At 56.6% G+C, this 17,692-nt stretch overlaps 1 protein-coding gene across 1 annotated transcript in view; it reads right to left on the reverse strand.

Moving 5' to 3' along the window:
- LOC116937246 (uncharacterized) overlaps nt 1-17,098 on the reverse strand; it is a 70,617-nt gene extending 53,519 nt beyond the window's left edge. Inside the window, exons 1-2 of the mRNA XM_076055362.1 lie at nt 16,796-17,098; nt 6,034-8,000 (exon numbers count right to left, since the gene is read on the reverse strand). Of these exons, the coding sequence (XP_075911477.1) occupies nt 6,034-8,000; nt 16,796-16,886 (2,058 nt within the window). The 5' untranslated portion in view covers nt 16,887-17,098. The remainder of the gene's footprint in view (nt 1-6,033; nt 8,001-16,795) is intronic.
- Between the last annotated feature and the right edge of the window lie 594 nt (nt 17,099-17,692).

The following is a 17,692-nucleotide window of genomic DNA, read 5'->3' on the forward strand; positions in this document are numbered from 1 at the left end:
GTGCCTGAGTGAGTGACTGACTGAGTGACTGAGTGACTGAGTGAGTGACTGACTGAGTGACTGAGTGACTGACTGAGTGACTGACTGACTGACTGAGTAACTGACTGAGTGACTGACTGAGTAACTGACTGAGTAACTGACTGAGTGACTGAGTGAGTGACTGAGTGACTGAGTGACTGACTGAGTGACTGACTGAGTGACTGAGTGACTAACTGACTGACTGAGTGACTGACTGAGTGACTGAGTGAGTGACTGACTGAGTGAGTGACTGAGTGAGTGACTGACTGAGTGACTGAGTGACTGAGTGAGTGACTGACTGAGTGACTGAGTGACTGAGTGACTGACTGAGTGACTGACTGACTGAGTGAGTAACTGACTGAGTGACTGACTGAGTAACTGACTGAGTAACTGACTGAGTGACTGAGTGACTGACTGAGTGACTGAGTGACTGACTGACTCACTGAGTGACTGAATGACTGACTGACTGAGTGACTGAGTGACTGAGTGACTGACTGAGTGACTGAGTGACTGACTGAGTGACTGACTGACTGAGTGACTGAGTGACTGACTGACTGAGTTACTGACTGACTGACAGAGTGACTGACTGAGTGACTGAGTAACTGACTGAGTGACTGACTGAGTGACTGACTGACTGAGTGACTGACTGACTGAGTAACTGACTGACTCACTGAGTGACTGAGTGACTGACTGAGTGACTGACTGAGTGACTGAGTGAGTGACTGACTGAGTGACTGACTGAGTGACTGAGTGACTAACTGACTGACTGTGTGACTGACTGAGTGACTGACTGAGTAACTGACTGAGTGAGTGACTGAGTGAGTGACTGACTGAGTGAATGAGTGACTGAGTGACTGACTGAGTGACTGACTGACTGACTGAGTAACTGACTGAGTGACTGACTGAGTAACTGACTGAGTAACTGACTGAGTGGCTGAGTGACTGACTGAGTGACTGAGTGACTGAGTGACTGACTGAGTGACTGACTGACTGACTGAGTGACTGAGTGACTGACTGACTGAGTGACTGACTGACTCACTGAGTGACTGACTGAGTGACTGACTGAGTGACTGAGTGAGTGACTGACTGAGTGACTGACTGAGTGACTGAGTGACTAACTGACTGTGTGACTGACTGAGTGACTGACTGAGTGACTGACTAAGTGAGTGCCTGAGTGAGTGACTGACTGAGTGACTGAGTGACTGAGTGAGTGACTGACTGAGTGACTGAGTGACTGACTGAGTGACTGACTGACTGACTGAGTAACTGACTGAGTGACTGACTGAGTAACTGACTGAGTAACTGACTGAGTGACTGAGTGAGTGACTGAGTGACTGAGTGACTGACTGAGTGACTGACTGAGTGACTGAGTGACTAACTGACTGACTGAGTGACTGACTGAGTGACTGAGTGAGTGACTGACTGAGTGAGTGACTGAGTGAGTGACTGACTGAGTGACTGAGTGACTGAGTGAGTGACTGACTGAGTGACTGAGTGACTGAGTGACTGACTGAGTGACTGACTGACTGAGTGAGTAACTGACTGAGTGACTGACTGAGTAACTGACTGAGTAACTGACTGAGTGACTGAGTGACTGACTGAGTGACTGAGTGACTGACTGACTCACTGAGTGACTGAATGACTGACTGACTGAGTGACTGAGTGACTGAGTGACTGACTGAGTGACTGAGTGACTGACTGAGTGACTGACTGACTGAGTGACTGAGTGACTGACTGACTGAGTTACTGACTGACTGACTGAGTGACTGACTGACTCACTGAGTGACTGAGTGACTGACTGACTGACTGAGTGACTGACTGACTGAGTGACTGAGTGAGTGACTGAGTGAATGACTGACTGAGTGACTGAGTGACTGACTGACTGAGTGACTGAGTGAGTGACTGAGTGACTGAGTGACTGACTGAGTGAGTGACTGACTGAGTGAGTGACTGACTGACTGAGTGACTGACTGACTGACTGACTGACTGAGTGACTGAGTGACTGAGTGACTGAGTGACTGACTGACTCACTGAGTGACTGAGTGACTGACTGACTGAGTGACTGACTGACTGACTGAGTGACTGACTGACTGACTGAGTGACTGACTGACTGACTCACTGAGTGACTGACTGACTGAGTGACTGACTGACTGACTGAGTGACTGACTGAGTGACTGAGTGACTGACTGACTGAGTGACTGACTGAGTGACTGACTGACTGACTCACTGACTGACTGAGTGACTGACTGAGTGACTGAGTGACTGACTGACTGAGTGACTGACTGAGTGACTGACTGACTGAGTGACTGACTGACTGAGTGACTGAGTGACTGAGTGACTGACTGAGTGACTGACTGAGTGACTGAGTGAGTGACTGACTGAGTGACTGACTGAGTGACTGACTGACTCACTGAGTGACTGACTGAGTGACTGACTGAGTGACTGAGTGAGTGACTGACTGAGTGACTGACTGAGTGACTGAGTGACTAACTGACTGTGTGACTGACTGAGTGACTGACTGAGTGACTGACTGAGTGAGTGCCTGAGTGAGTGACTGACTGAGTGACTGAGTGACTGAGTGAGTGACTGACTGAGTGACTGAGTGACTGACTGAGTGACTGACTGACTGACTGAGTAACTGACTGAGTGACTGACTGAGTAACTGACTGAGTAACTGACTGAGTGACTGAGTGAGTGACTGAGTGACTGAGTGACTGACTGAGTGACTGACTGACTGAGTGACTGAGTGACTGACTGACTGAGTGACTGACTGACTCACTGAGTGACTGAATGACTGACTGACTGAGTGACTGAGTGACTGACTGAGTGACTGACTGACTGAGTGACTGAGTGACTGACTGACTGAGTGACTGACTGACTCACTGAGTGACTGAGTGACTGACTGAGTGACTGACTGAGTGACTGAGTGAGTGACTGACTGAGTGACTGACTGAGTGACTGAGTGACTAACTGACTGACTGTGTGACTGACTGAGTGACTGACTGAGTGACTGACTGAGTGAGTGACTGAGTGAGTGACTGACTGAGTGACTGAGTGACTGAGTGAGTGACTGACTGAGTGACTGAGTGACTGAGTGACTGACTGAGTGACTGACTGACTGACTGAGTAACTGACTGAGTGACTGACTGAGTAACTGACTGAGTAACTGACTGAGTGACTGAGTGACTGACTGAGTGACTGAGTGACTGACTGACTCACTGAGTGACTGAATGACTGACTGACTGAGTGACTGAGTGACTGAGTGACTGACTGAGTGACTGAGTGACTGACTGACTGAGTTACTGACTGACTGACTGAGTGACTGACTGACTCACTGAGTGACTGAGTGACTGACTGACTGAGTGACTGACTGACTGAGTGACTGAGTGAGTGACTGAGTGAATGACTGACTGAGTGACTGAGTGACTGACTGACTGAGTGACTGAGTGAGTGACTGACTGAGTGACTGAGTGACTGACTGATTGAGTGACTGACTGAGTGAGTCACTGACTGACTGACTGAGTGACTGACTGACTGACTGACTGAGTGACTGACTGAGTGACTGAGTGACTGAGTGACTGACTGACTCACTGAGTGACTGAGTGACTGACTGACTGAGTGACTGACTGACTGAGTGACTGACTGACTGAGTGACTGACTGACTCACTGAGTGACTGACTGACTGAGTGACTGACTGACTGAGTGACTGACTGAGTGACTGAGTGACTGACTGACTGAGTGACTGACTGAGTGACTGACTGACTGACTCACTGACTGACTGAGTGACTGACTGAGTGACTGAGTGACTGACTGACTGAGTGACTGACTGAGTGACTGACTGACTGAGTGACTGACTGACTGAGTGACTGAGTGACTGACTGACTCACTGACTGACTGACTGAGTAACTGACTGACTCACTGAGTGACTGACTGACTGAGTGACTGACTGACTGACTGAGTGACTGACTGAGTGACTGAGTGACTGACTGAGTGACTGACTGAGTGACTGACTGACTGACTGAGTGACTGACTGAGTGACTGAGTGACTGACTGAGTGACTGACTGAGTGACTGACTGACTGAGTGACTGAGTGACTGAGTGACTGACTGACTCACTGACTGACTGACTGAGTGACTGACTGACTCACTGAGTGACTGAGTGACTGACTGAGTAACTGACTGAGTGACTGACTGAGTGACTGACTGACTGACTGAGTGAGTGACTGAGTGACTGACTGAGTGACTGCCTGACTGAGTGACTGACTGAGTGACTGACTGACTGAGTGACTGACTGAGTGACTGAGTGAATGACTGAGTGACTGACTGACTGACTGAGTGACTGACTGAGTGACTGAGTGACTGAGTGACTGAGTGACTGACTGACTGAGTGACTGACTGACTGAGTGACTGAGTGACTGAGTGACTGACTGAGTGAGTGAGTGAGTGAATGAGTGAGCTAGTGACTGAGTGACTGACTGAGTGACTGACTGAGTGACTGACTGACTGACTGACTAAGTGACTGACTGACTGAGTGACTGACTGAGTGACTGACTGACTCACTGAGTGACTGAGTGACTGACTGACTGAGTGACTGACTGACTGACTGAGTGAATGACTGACTGAGTGACTGATTGAGTGACTGACTGAGTGACTGACTGAGTGACTGACTGAGTGACTGACTGAGTGACTGAGTGACTGAGTGACTGAGTGACTGACTGACTCACTGAGTGACTGAGTGACTGACTGACTGAGTGACTGACTGACTGACTGACTGAGTGACTGAATGACTCACTGAGTGACTGACTGACTGAGTGACTGACTGACTGACTGAGTGACTGAGTGACTGACTGACTGACTGAGTGACTGACTGACTGACTCACTGACTGACTGACTGAGTGACTGACTGACTGAGTGACTGACTGACTGAGTGAGTGACTGACTGAGTGACTGAGTGACTGACTGAGTGACTGACTGACTGACTCACTGACTGACTGACTGAGTGACTGACTGACTGAGTGACTGACTGAGTGACTGACTGAGTGACTGACTGACTGACTGAGTGACTGACTGAGTGACTGACTGAGTGACTGACTGACTGAGTGACTGAGTGACTGACTGAGTGACTGACTGACTGACTGAGTGACTGACTGAGTGACTGACTGACTGACTGACTGAGTGACTGAGTGACTGACTGAGTTACTGGCTGAGTGACTGAGTGACTGACTGACTGACTGAGTGACTGACTGAGTGAGTGACTGACTGACTGACTGAGTGACTGACTGAGTGACTGACTGAGTGACTGACTGAGTGACTGAGTGACTGACTGACTGACTGACTGAGTGACTGACTGACTGACTGACTGAGTGACTGACTGACTCACTGACTCACTGAGTAACTGAGTGACTGAGTGAGTGACTGAGTGACTGACTGACTGAGTGACTGAGTGACTGACTGACTGAGTGACTGAGTGACTGACTGACTGAGTGACTGCCTGACTGAGTGACTGACTGAGTGACTGAGTGACTGACTGAGTGACTGACTGAGTGACTGACTGACTGAGTGACTGACTGACTGAGTGACTGACTGACTGAGTGACTGAGTGAGTGACTGACTGAGTGAGTGAGTGACTGACTGACTGACTGACTGAGTGACTGACTGACTGAGTGAGTGACTGACTGAGTGACTGACTGACTGACTGAGTGAGTGACTGACTGACTGAGTAACTGACTGACTGAGTGACTGACTGACTGACTGAGTGACTGACTGACTGAGTGGCTGACTGAGTGAGTGACTGAGTGACTGAGTGAGTGACTGACTGAGTGACTGAGTGACTGAGTGACTGAGTGACTGAGTGACTGTGTAACTGACTGACTGACTGACTCACTGAGTGACTGACTGAGTGACTGACTGAGTGACTGAGTGACTGACTGACTGACTGAGTGACTGACTGAGTGACTGACTGAGTGACTGAGTGACTGACTCACTGACTGACTGAGTGACTGACTGACTGACTCACGTATGGTACGAGACACCCACAGCAGCCACCACCAACAACAATGCCACCCTCCAATCCTGTCACATTCAGCCTCGTGGCTCCGCCCTTAGTGACGTTGTAGGCTCCGCCCTTCATGACGTTGTAGGCTCCGCCCTTTGTGACGTCGTAGGCTACGCCCTTCATGACGTCGTAGGCTCCGCCCTTAGTAACGTTGTAGGCTCCGCCCTTCGTGACTTTGTAGGCTCCGCCCTTCATGATGTCGAAGGCTCCGCCCTTCGTGACGTCGTAGGCTCCGCCCTTAGTGACGTTGTAGGCTCCGCCCTTCGTGACTTTGTAGGCTCCGCCCTTCATGATGTCGAAGGCTCCGCCCTTTGTGACGTCGTAGGCTCCGCCCTTACTGACGTTGTAGGCTCCGCCCTTCGTGACGTCGTAGGCACCGCCCTTCGTGACGTCGTAGGCTCCGCCCTTCGCGACGTCACGCGGAGGGGGAGGGGCCGTGCCGTTGCCCCGCCCAGCCCCCTGGCCCTTGACTTCTTGACCTCCCTGCCTCCTCGATTGAGCTATGACGTCACTTGTGCGGCTCGTGGCGTTGTTTCGCCGCTGGCCTATGACGTTGTCGACAGAGACACGGATCCCCCCCCGGGTTTTGACTTGAGTTGTGACGTCACCCACAGGGCCACCGACTCCTTGAGCTATGATGTCATCGACAGAGCCACCGACCCCCTGAGCTATGACGTCATTCACAGAAGCACTCACTCCGTGGCTCTTGACTTGAGTTATGACGTCATCCACAGAGCCATCGACATCCTGGGCTATGACGTCATCCTCAGAGCCACCCACTACGTGGCTCTTTTCTTCAGCTATGACGTCATCGACAGAGCCACCGACCCCCTGAGCTATGACGTCATCCTCAAAGCCACCCACTACGTGGCTCTTGACTTGAGCTATGACGTCATCGACAGAGCCACCGACTCCCTGAGCTATGACGTCATCCTCAGAGCCACCCACTACGTGGCTCTTGACTTGAGCTATGACGTCATCGACAGAGCCACCGTCCCCTTGAGCTATGACGTCATCCACAGAGCCGCCGACCTCCTGGGCTATGACGTCATCCTCAGAGCCACCCACTCCGTGGCTCTTTTCTTCAGCTATGACGTCATCGACAGAGCCACTGACCCCCTGGGCTATGACGTCATCCTCAGAGCCACCCACTCCGTGGCTCTTGACTTGAGCTATGACGTCATCCTCAAAGCCACCGACCTCCTGGGCTATGACGTCATCCTCAGAGCCACCCACTCCGTGGATCTTGACTTGAGCTATGACGTCATCGACAGAGTCACCGGCCCCATGAGCTATGACGTCATCCACAGAGCCATCGACCTCCTGGGCTTTGACGTCATCCTCAGAGCCACCTACTTCGTGGCTCTTGACTTGAACTATGACGTCATCCACAGAGCCACTGACCCCCTCAGCTATCACGTCATCCACAGAGCCACCCACTCCATGGCTCTTTTCTTCAGCTATGACGTCATCCACAGAGCCACCGACCTCCTGGGCTATGACGTCATCCTCAGAGCCAACCACTCCGTGGCTCTTGACTTGAGCTATGATGTCATCCACAGAGCCAGCGACTCCCTGCATCCTCGATTGAGCTATGACGTCATGAGCCGAGCTGGCCGCGCTCTGAGCCGTGACGTCACTGCCGTGGCTCGTGGCGTTCAGTCGGAGCTGGCCAATGACGTCAGAAGCGGAGGCGGAGCCAGAGAAATGGGCGGGGCCACGGCCGGAGTCGGAGGTGTGTCCAAGCGAGGGGGCGGAGCCGGCAGAGGAGTCGAGGGCGGAGCCAGGCGAGGGGGCGGATTCGGAGGTGTGTCCAAGCGAGGGGGCGGAGCCGGCAGAGGAGTCGAGGGCGGAGCCAGGCGAGGGGGCGGAGTCGGAGGAGGAGCCAGGGGAGTCGTCTTGGGCTGGACCCGGGTTAAGAGGTCGGCCTGAGGGTTTATTTATTTATTTATTATTGTGGTGAGTGGGTGAGTGAGTGGGTGGGTGAGTGAGTGGGTGGGTGAGTGGGTGAGTGGGTTAGTGAGTGGGTGAGTGAGTGGGTGGGTGAGTGAGTGAGTGGGTGAGTGGGTTAGTGAGTGGGTGAGTGAGTGGGTGAGTGGGTGGGTGAGTGGGTGGGTGGGTGAGTGGGTGGGTGAGTGGTGAGGAGTGGGTAGGTGGGTGGGTGAGTGAGTGGGTGAGTGAGTGGGTGGGTGAGTGAGTGAGTGAGTGGGTGGGTGAGTGAGTGGGTGAGTGAGTGGGTGGGTGAGTGAGTGGGTGGGTGAGTGGTGAGGAGTGGGTAGGTGGGTGGGTGAGTGAGTGGGTGAGTGAGTGGGTGGGTGAGTGAGTGAGTGGGTGGGTGAGTGAGTGAGTGGGTGGGTGAGTGAGTGAGTGGGTGAGTGAGTGGGTGAGTGGGTGGGTGAGTGAGTGGGTGAGTGGGTGGGTGAGTGGGTGGGTGGGTGAGTGGGTGGGTGAGTGAGTGGGTGAGTGAGTGGGTGGGTGAGTGAGTGAGTGGGTGGGTGAGTGAGTGAGTGGGTGAGTGAGTGGGTGAGTGGGTGGGTGAGTGAGTGGGTGAGTGGGTGGGTGAGTGGGTGGGTGGGTGAGTGGGTGGGTGAGTGGTGAGGAGTGGGTAGGTGGGTGGGTGAGTGAGTGAGTGGGTGAGTGAGTGGGTGGGTGAGTGGGTGAGTGAGTGAGTGAGTGGGTGGGTTAGTGAGTGAGTGGGTGAGTGGGTGGGTGGGTGAGTGAGTGGGTGGGTGAGTGGGTGGGTGGGTGAGTGAGTGAGTGAGTGGGTGAGTGGGTGGGTGAGTGAGTGGGTGGGTGAGTGGTGAGGAGTGGGTAGGTGGGTGGGTGAGTGAGTGGGTGAGTGAGTGGGTGGGTGAGTGGGTGAGTGAGTGAGTGGGTGGGTTAGTGAGTGAGTGGGTGAGTGGGTGGGTGGGTGAGTGGGTGGGTGAGTGGTGAGGAGTGGGTAGGTGGGTGGGTGAGTGAGTGAGTGGGTGAGTGAGTGGGTGGGTGAGTGGGTGAGTGAGTGAGTGAGTGGGTGGGTTAGTGAGTGAGTGGGTGAGTGGGTGGGGTGGGTGAGTGAGTGGGTGGGTGAGTGGGTGGGTGGGTGGGTGAGTGAGTGAGTGATGGGTGAGTGGGTGGGTGAGTGAGTGGGTGGGTGAGTGGTGAGGAGTGGGTAGGTGGGTGGGTGAGTGAGTGGGTGAGTGAGTGGGTGGGTGAGTGGGTGAGTGAGTGAGTGGGTGGGTTAGTGAGTGGTGGGTGAGTGGGTGGGTGGGTGAGTGGGTGGGTGGGTGAGTGGGTGGGTGAGTGGTGAGGAGTGGGTAGGTGGGTGGGTGAGTGAGTGGGTGAGTGGGTGAGTGGGTGAGTGAGTGAGTGAGTGGGTTAGTGAGTGAGTGCGTGAGTGGGTGGGTGGGTGAGTGAGTGGGTGGGTGAGTGGGTGGGTGAGTGAGTGGGTGGGTGAGTGGTGAGGAGTGGGTAGGTGGGTGGGTGAGTGAGTGGGTGAGTGAGTGGGTGGGTGAGTGAGTGAGTGGGTGAGTGAGTGGGTGAGTGGGTGGGTGAGTGAGTGGGTGGGTGGGTGGGTGAGTGAGTGGGTGGATGAGTGGGTGGGTGGGTGAGTGAGTGAGTGGGTGAGTGGGTGGGTGAGTGAGTGGGTGGGTGAGTGGTGAGGAGTGGGTAGGTGGGTGGGTGAGTGAGTGGGTGAGTGAGTGGGTGGTGAGTGGTGAGTGAGTGAGTGGGTGGGTTAGTGAGTGGGTGGGTGGGTGAGTGGGTGGGTGGGTGAGTGGGTGGGTGAGTGGTGAGGAGTGGGTAGGTGGGTGAGTGAGTGGGTGAGTGGGTGAGTGGGTGAGTGAGTGAGTGAGTGGGTTAGTGAGTGAGTGCGTGAGTGGGTGGGTGGGTGAGTGAGTGGGGTGGGTGAGGGGGTGGGGGTGAGTGAGTGGGTGGGTGAGTGGTGAGGAGTGGGTAGGTGGGTGGGTGAGTGAGTGGGTGAGTGAGTGGGTGGGTGAGTGAGTGAGTGGGTGAGTGAGTGGTGAGGTGAGTGGAGTGGGTGAGTGAGTGGGTGGGTGAGTGAGTGAGTGGGTGGGTGAGTGAGTGAGTGAGTGGGTGGGTGGGTGAGTGGTGAGGGAGTGGGTAGGTGGGTGGGTGAGTGAGTGAGTGGGTGAGTGAGTGGGTGGGTGAGTGGGTTAGTGAGTGGGTGGGTGAGTGGGTGGGTGAGTGGGTGGTGAGTGGGTGAGTGAGTGGGTAAGTGAGTGAGTGGGTGAGTGAGTGGGTGGGGAGTGGGTGAGTGAGTGGGTGGGTGGGTGAGTGGGTGAGTGGGTGGGTGAGTGGGTGGGTGAGTGGGGGGGTGAGTGGGTGGGTGAGTGGTGAGGAGTGGGTAGGTGGGTGGGTGAGTGAGTGAGTGGGTGAGTGAGTGGGTGGGTGAGTGGTGAAGAGTGGGTAGGTGGGTGGGTGAGTGAGTGAGTGGGGTGAGTGGGTAGGTGGGTGGGTGAGTGAATGGGTGGGTGGGTAGGTGAGTGAGTGAGTGGGTGGTGAGTGAGTGGTGAGAGTGGGTGGGTGAGTGGGTGGGTGAGTGGTGAGGAGTGGGTAGGTGGGTGGGTGGGGTGAGTGGGCTGGGTGGTGGGTGAGTGAGTGAGTGGTGAGTGAGGAGTGGGGAGTGGGTGAGTGAGTGGGTGGGTGAGTGGGTGAGTGAATGGGTGGGTGGGTGAGTGAGTGAGTGAGTGGGTGAGTGAGTGGGTGGGTGAGTGGTGAGGAGTGGGTAGGTGGGTGGGTGAGTGAGTGGGTGAGTGAGTGAGTGGGTGAGTGGGTGGGTGAGTGAATGAGTGGGTGGGTGGGTAGGTGAGTGAGTGAGTGGGTGAGTGGTGAGGAGTGGGTAGGTGGGTGGGTGAGTGAGTGAGTGGGTGAGTGAGTGGGTGGGTGAGTGAGTGAGTGAGTGGGTGGGTGAGTGAGTGAGTGAGTGGGTGAGTGAGTGAGTGGGTGAGTGAGTGGGTGAGTGGGTGGGTGAGTGAGTGGGTGAGTGGGTGGGTGAGTGGGTGGGTGGGTGAGTGGGTGGGTGAGTGGTGAGGAGTGGGTAGGTGGGTGGGTGAGTGAGTGAGTGGGTGAGTGAGTGGGTGGGTGAGTGGGTGAGTGAGTGAGTGAGTGGGTGGGTTAGTGAGTGAGTGAGTGTGGGAGTGGGTGGGTGGAGTGAGTGAGTGAGTGGGTGGGTGAGTGGGTGGGTGGGTGAGGAGGTAAGTGAGTGGGGTGGGTGAGTGGTGAGGAGTGGGTAGGTGGGTGGGTGAGTGAGTGGGTGAGTGAGTGGATGGGTGAGTGGGTGAGTGAGTGAGTGGGTGGGTTAGTGAGTGAGTGGGTGAGTGGGTGGGTGGGTGAGTGGGTGGGTGGGAGTGGGTGGTGAGTGGTGAGGAGGTGGGTAGGTGGGTGGGTGATGTGAGTGGGTGAGTGGGTGAGTGGGTGAGTGAGTGAGTGAGTGGGTTAGTGAGTGAGTGCGTGAGTGGGTGGGTGGGTGAGTGAGTGGGTGGGTGAGTGGTGAGGAGTGGGTAGGTGGGTGGGTGAGTGAGTGGGTGAGTGAGTGGGTGGGTGAGTGAGTGAGTGGGTGAGTGAGTGGGTGAGTGGGTGGGGTGAGTGAGTGGGTGGGGGTGGGTGGGTGAGTGAGTGGGTGGGTGGGTGAGTGGGTGGGTGGGTGAGTGAGTGAGTGAGTGGGTGAGTGGGTGGGTGAGTGAGTGGGTGGGTGAGTGGTGAGGGTGGTAGGTGGGTGGGTGAGTGAGTGAGTGAGTGAGTGAGTGAGTGCGTGGGGTGAGTGAGTGAGTGGGTGAGTGAGTGAGTGAGTGGGTGGGTGGGTGAGTGGTGAGGAGGTGGGTAGGTGGAGTGGGTGAGTGAGTGAGTGAGTGGGTGAGTGAGTGGGTGGGTGAGTGGGTGAGTGAGTGGGTGGGTTAGTGAGTGAGTGGGTGAGTGGGTGGGGTGGTGAGTGAGTGAGTGGGTGGGTGAGTGGTGAGGAGTGGGTAGGTGGGTGGGTGAGTGAGTGGGTGAGTGAGTGAGTGGGTGGGTGAGTGAGTGGGTGGGTGGGTGAGTGAATGGGTGGGTGGGTGGGTAGGTGAGTGAGTGAGTGGGTGAGTGAGTGAGTGGGTGAGAGGGGTGAGTGGGTGGGTGGGGTGGGTGGGTGAGTGGGTGGGTGAGTGGTGAGTGGGTGGGGTGGGTGGGTGAGTGGGTGGGTGAGTGGTGAGGAGTGGGTAGGTGGAGTGGGTGAGTGAGTGAGTGGGTGAGTGAGTGGGTGGGTGAGTGGGTGAGTGAGTGAGTGAGTGGGTGGGTTAGTGAGTGAGTGGTGTGAGTGGGTGGGTGGGTGAGTGAGTGGGTGGGTGAGTGGGTGGGTGGGTGGGTGAGTGAGTGAGTGAGTGGGTGAGTGGAGTGGGTGGGTGAGGGTGAGTGGGTGGGTGAGTGAGTGAGTGGGTGGGTGAGTGAGTGAGTGGGTGGGTGGGTGGAGTGGTGAGGAGTGGGTAGGTGGGTGGGTGAGTGAGTGAGTGAGTGGGTGAGTGAGTGGGTGGGTGGGTGGGTGAGTGAGTGGGTGGGTGAGTGGTGAGGAGTGGGTAGGTGGGTGGGTGAGTGAGTGGGTGAGTGAGTGAGTGGGTGGGTGAGTGAGGTGGGTGGGTGGGTGAGTGAATGGGTGGGTGGGTGGGTGAGTGGGTGGGTGAGTGGGTAAGTAAGTGAGTGGGTAAGTGAGTGAGTGGGTGAGTGAGTGGGTGGGTGAGTGGGTGAGTGAGTGGGTGGGTGAGTGGGTGGGTGAGTGGGTGGGTGAGTGGGTGGGTGAGTGTGTGGGTGAGTGGTGAGGAGTGGGTAGGTGGGTGGGTGAGTGAGTGAGTGGAGTGAGTGAGTGGGTGGGTGAGTGGGTGAGTGAGTGAGTGGGTGGGTGAGTGGTGAAGAGTGGGTAGGTGGGTGGGTGAGTGAATGGGTGGGTGGGTAGGTGAGTGAGTGAGTGGGTGAGTGAGTGAGTGGTGAGGAGTGGGTGGTGAGTGAGTGAGTGGGTGAGTGATGTGGGTGAGTGGGTGAGTGAGTGGGTGGGTGAGTGGGTGAGTGATTGGGTGGGTGAGTGAGTGAGTGTGGGTGAGTGAGTGGGTGAGTGGGTGGGTGGGTGAGTGGTGAGGAGTGGGTAGGTGGGTGGGTGAGTGAGTGGGTGAGTGAGTGGGTGGTGTGAGTGGGTGAGTGAGTGGGTGGTTAGTGAGTGAGTGGGTGAGTGGGTGGGTGGGTGGGTGAGTGAGTGAGTGGGTGGGTGAGTGAATGGGTGGGTGGGTGGGTAGGTGAGTGAGTGAGTGAGTGAGTGAGTGAGTGAGTGGGTGAGCGGGTGAGTGGGTGAGCGGGTGAGTGGGTGGGTGAGTGGGTGGGTGAGTGGGTGGGTGAGTGGGTAAGTGAGTGGGTAAGTGAGTGAGTGGGTGAGTGAGTGGGTGGGTGAGTGGGTGAGTGAGTGGGTGGGTGGGTGAGTGGGTGAGTGGGTGGGTGAGTGGGTGGGTGAGTGGGTGGGTGAGTGGGTTAGTGAGTGAGTGGATCAGTGGGTGGGTGGGTGAGTGAGTGAGTGGGTGGGTGAGTGGGTGGGTGAGTGAGTGGGTGAGTGAGTGGGTGGGTGAGTGGGTGGGTGAGTGGGTGGGTGAGTGAGTGGGTGGGTGAGTGGGTGGGTGAGTGTGTGGGTGAGTGGTGAGGAGTGGGTAGGTGGGTGGGTGAGTGGGTGAGTGAGTGGGTGGGTGAGTGAGTGAGTGGGTGGGTTAGTGAGTGAGTGGGTGAGTGAGGTGGGTGGGTGAGTGGGTGAGTGAGTGGGTGGGTGAGTGGTGAGGAGTGGGTAGGTGGGTGGGTGAGTGAGTGGGTGAGTGGGTGAGTGGGTGGGTGGGTGGGGTGAGTGAGTGAGTGGGTGAGTGAGTGAGTGAGTGGGTGAGTGGGTGAGTGAGTGGGTGGGTGAGTGGGTGAGTGAATGGGTGGGTGGGTGGGTGAGTGAGTGAGTGGGTGAGTGAGTGGGTGGGTGAGTGGTGAGGAGTGGGTAGGTGGGTGGCTGTGAGTGAGTGGGTGAGTGAGTGAGTGGGTGAGTGGGTGGGTGAGTGAATGAAGTGGGTGGGTGGGTGGGTAGGTGAGTGAGTGAGTGGGTGAGAGAGTGAGTGGGTGAGTGAGATGAGTGAGTGGTGAGGAGTGGGTAGGTGGGTGGGTGATGTGAGTGAGTGAGTGAGTGAGGGGTGAGTGGGTGAGTGAGTGGGTGGGTGGGTGGGTGAGTGAATGGAGTGGGTGGGTGGGTAGGTGAGTGAGTGAGTGAGTGGGTGAGTGAGTGTGTGGGTGAGTGGGTGGGTGGGTGAGTGAGTGGGTGAGTGAGTGGGTGAGTGGGTGGGTGGGTGAGTGAGGGTGAGTGAGTGGGTGAGTGAGTGGGTGAGTGAGTAAGTGAGTGGGTGAGTGGGTGGGTGAGTGAGTGAGTGGGTGAGTGAGTGAGTGAGTGGGTGGGGTGGGTGGGTGAGTGAGGTGGGTGGGTGGGTGGGTGGGTGAGTGAGTGGGTGGGTGAGTGGGTGAGTGAGTGGGTGAAGTGCGTGAGTGGGTGGGTGAGTGAGTGGGTGGGTGAGTGGTGAGGAGTGGGTAGGTGGGTGGGTGAGTGAGTGAGTGGGTGAGTGAGTGGGTGGGTGAGTGAGTGAGTGGGTGGGTGAGTGAGTGAGTGAGTGGGTGGGTGGGTGAGTGGTGAGGAGTGGGTAGGTGGGTGTGTGAGTGAGTGAGTGGGTGAGTGAGTGGGGTGGGTGAGTGGGTGAGTGAGTGGGTGGTTTAGTGAGTGAGTGGGTGAGTGGGTGGGTGGGTGAGTGAGTGAGTGGGTGGGTGAGTGTGTGAGGAGTGGGTAGGTGGGTGGTGAGTGAGTGGGTGAGTGAGTGAGTGGTGGGTGAGTGAGTGGGTGGGTGGGTGAGTGAATGGGTGGGTGGGTGGGTAGGTGAGTGAGTGAGTGGGTGAGTGAGTGAGTGAGTGGGTGAGCAGGTGAGTGGGTGGGTGAGTGGGTGGGTGAGTGGGTGGGTGAGTGGGTAAGTGAGTGGGTAAGTGAGTGAGTGGGTGAGTGAGTGGGTGGGTGAGTGGGTGAGTGAGTGGGTGGGTGGGTGAGTAGGTGAGTGGGTGGGTGAGTGGGTGGGTAGTGGGTGGGGTGAGCTGGGTTAGTGAGTGAGTGGATCAGTGGGTGGGTGGGTGAGTGAGTGAGTGAGTGGGTGGGTGAGTGGGTGGGTGAGTGAGTGGGTGAGTGAGTGGGTGGGGGAGTTGGGTGGGTGAGTGGGTGGGTGAGTGAGTGGGTGGGTGAGTGGGTGGGTGAGTGTGTGGGTGAGTGGTGAGGAGTGGGTAGGGTGGGTGGGTGAGTGAGTGGGTGAGTGAGAGGGTGGGTGAGTGGGTGAGTGAGGTGAGTGGGGTAGTGAGTGAGTGGGTGAGTGAGTGGGTGGGTGAGTGGTGAGTGAGTGGGTGGGTGAGTGGTGAGAGTGGGTAGGTGGGTGGGTGAGTGAGTGGGTGAGTGGGTAGGTGGGTGGGTGAGTGAATGGGTGGTGGGTAGGTGAGTGAGTGAGTGGGTGAGTGAGTGAGTGGTGAGGAGTGGGTGAGTGAGTGGGTGGGTGAGTGGTGAGGAGTGGGTAGGTGGGTGGGTGGGTGAGTGGGTGAGTGAGTGAGTGAGTGGGGTGAGTGGGTGAGTGAGTGGGTGGGTGAGTGGGTGAGTGAATGGGTGGGTGAGTGAGTGAGTGAGTGGGTGGGTGAGTGGTGAGGAGTGGGTAGGTGGGGGGTGAGTGAGTGGGTGAGTGAGTGAGTGGGTGAGTGGGTGGGTGAGTGAATGAGGTGGGTGGGTGGGTAGGTGAGTGAGTGAGTGGGTGAGTGAGTGAGTGGGTGAGTGAGTGAGTGAGTGGTGAGGAGTGGGTAGGTGGGTGGGTGAGTGAGTGGGTGAGTGAGTGAGTGAGTGGGTGAGTGGGTGAGTGAGTGGGTGGGTGGGTGGGTGAGTGAATGGGTGGGTGGGTGGGTAGGTGAGTGAGTGAGTGGGTGAGTGAGTGAGTGGGTGAGTGAGTGGGTGGGTGAGTGAGTGGGTGAGTGAGTGGGTGAGTGAGTGGGTGGGTGAGTGAGTGGGTGGGTGAGTGAGTGGGTGAGTGAGTGGGTGAGTGAGTGAGTGAGTGGGTGGGTGGGTGGGTGGGTGGGTGAGTGGGTGGGTGGGTGGGTGAGTGAGTGGGTGGGTGAGTGGGTGAGTGAGTGGGTGGGTGAGTGAATGAGTGGATGAGTGGGTGGGTGGGTGAGTGAGTGAGTGAGTGGGTGGGTGAGTGAGTGGGTGAGTGAGTGGGTGAGTGAGTGAGTGGGTGAGTGAGTGAGTGAGTGGGTGAGTGGGTGGGTGAGTGAGTGAGTGGGTGAGTGAGTGAGTGGGTGGGTGGGTGAGTAAGTGAGTGAGTGGGTGAGTGGGTGAGTGAGTGGGTGAGTGAGTGAGTGAGTGGGTGGGTGCGTGAGTGAGTGGGTGAGTGAGCGAGTGGGTGAGTGGGTGGGTGAGTGGGTGGGTGAGTGAGTGGGTGGGTGGGTGAGTGAGTGGGTGAGTGAGTGAGTGGGTGGGTGAGTGAGTGGGTGAGTGGGTGAGTGAGTGGGTGAGTGGGTGAGTGGGTGAGTGGGTGAGTGAGTGGGTGAGTGAGTGAGTGGGTGGGTGAGTGAGTGAGTGGGTGAGTGAGTGAGTGAGTGGGTGAGTGGGTGAGTGGGTGAGTGAGTGGGTGAGTGGGTGAGTGGTGGGTGCTAGAGGCTGCCTCTACCCGCGACTCACTCAACGCTCGCGTGACGTTGCTGGTCACGTGACGACCATCCAGCTTCCTCAGAATCCACGTGGAGTTGATGACGTCACTGACGGCCCCCATCACGTGACCCTAGCGATCCATCACGTGGCCAGACCAGAACAAATACTGACCCAGTCACTCACTCACTCACCCACTCACTCACTCACCCACTCACTCACTCACCCACTCACTCACCCACTCACTCACTCATTCACCCACTCACTCGCCCACTCACTCACTCACTCGCCCACTCACTTACTCACTCACTCACCCACTCACTCACTCACTCACCCACTCACTCACCCACTCACTCACTCACCCACTCATTCACCCACTCACTCACCTACTCACTCACTCATTCACCCACTCACTCACCCACTCACTCACTCACTCACCCACTCACTCACTCATTCACACACTCACTCACTCACCCACCCACTCACTCACCCACTCACCCACTCACTCACTCACTCACCCACTCACTCACTCACCCACTCACCCACTCACCCATTCACCCATTCACTCACCCACTCACTCACTCACCCACTCACCTATTCACCCATTCACTCACCCACTCACCCACTCACTCACTCACCCACTCACCCATTCACCCATTCACTCACCCACTCACTCACTCACTCACTCACCCACTCACTCACTCACCCACTCACTCATCCACTCACTCACTCACTCACCCACTCACTCACGCACTCACTCACTCACCCACTCACTCACTCACTCACCCACTCACTCACTCACTCACCCACTCACTCACCCACTCACTCACTCACCCACTCACCCACTCACTCATCCACTCACTCACTCAACCACTCACTCACTCACTCACCCATTCACCCAGCCACTCACCCACTCACTCACCCACTCAC

This window comes from Petromyzon marinus, chromosome 71 (assembly GCF_048934315.1).
Source record: "Petromyzon marinus isolate PM22_M1 ecotype Great Lakes invasive population chromosome 71, UKy_Petmar_22M1.pri1.0, whole genome shotgun sequence".
NCBI lineage: Eukaryota > Metazoa > Chordata > Hyperoartia > Petromyzontiformes > Petromyzontidae > Petromyzon > Petromyzon marinus.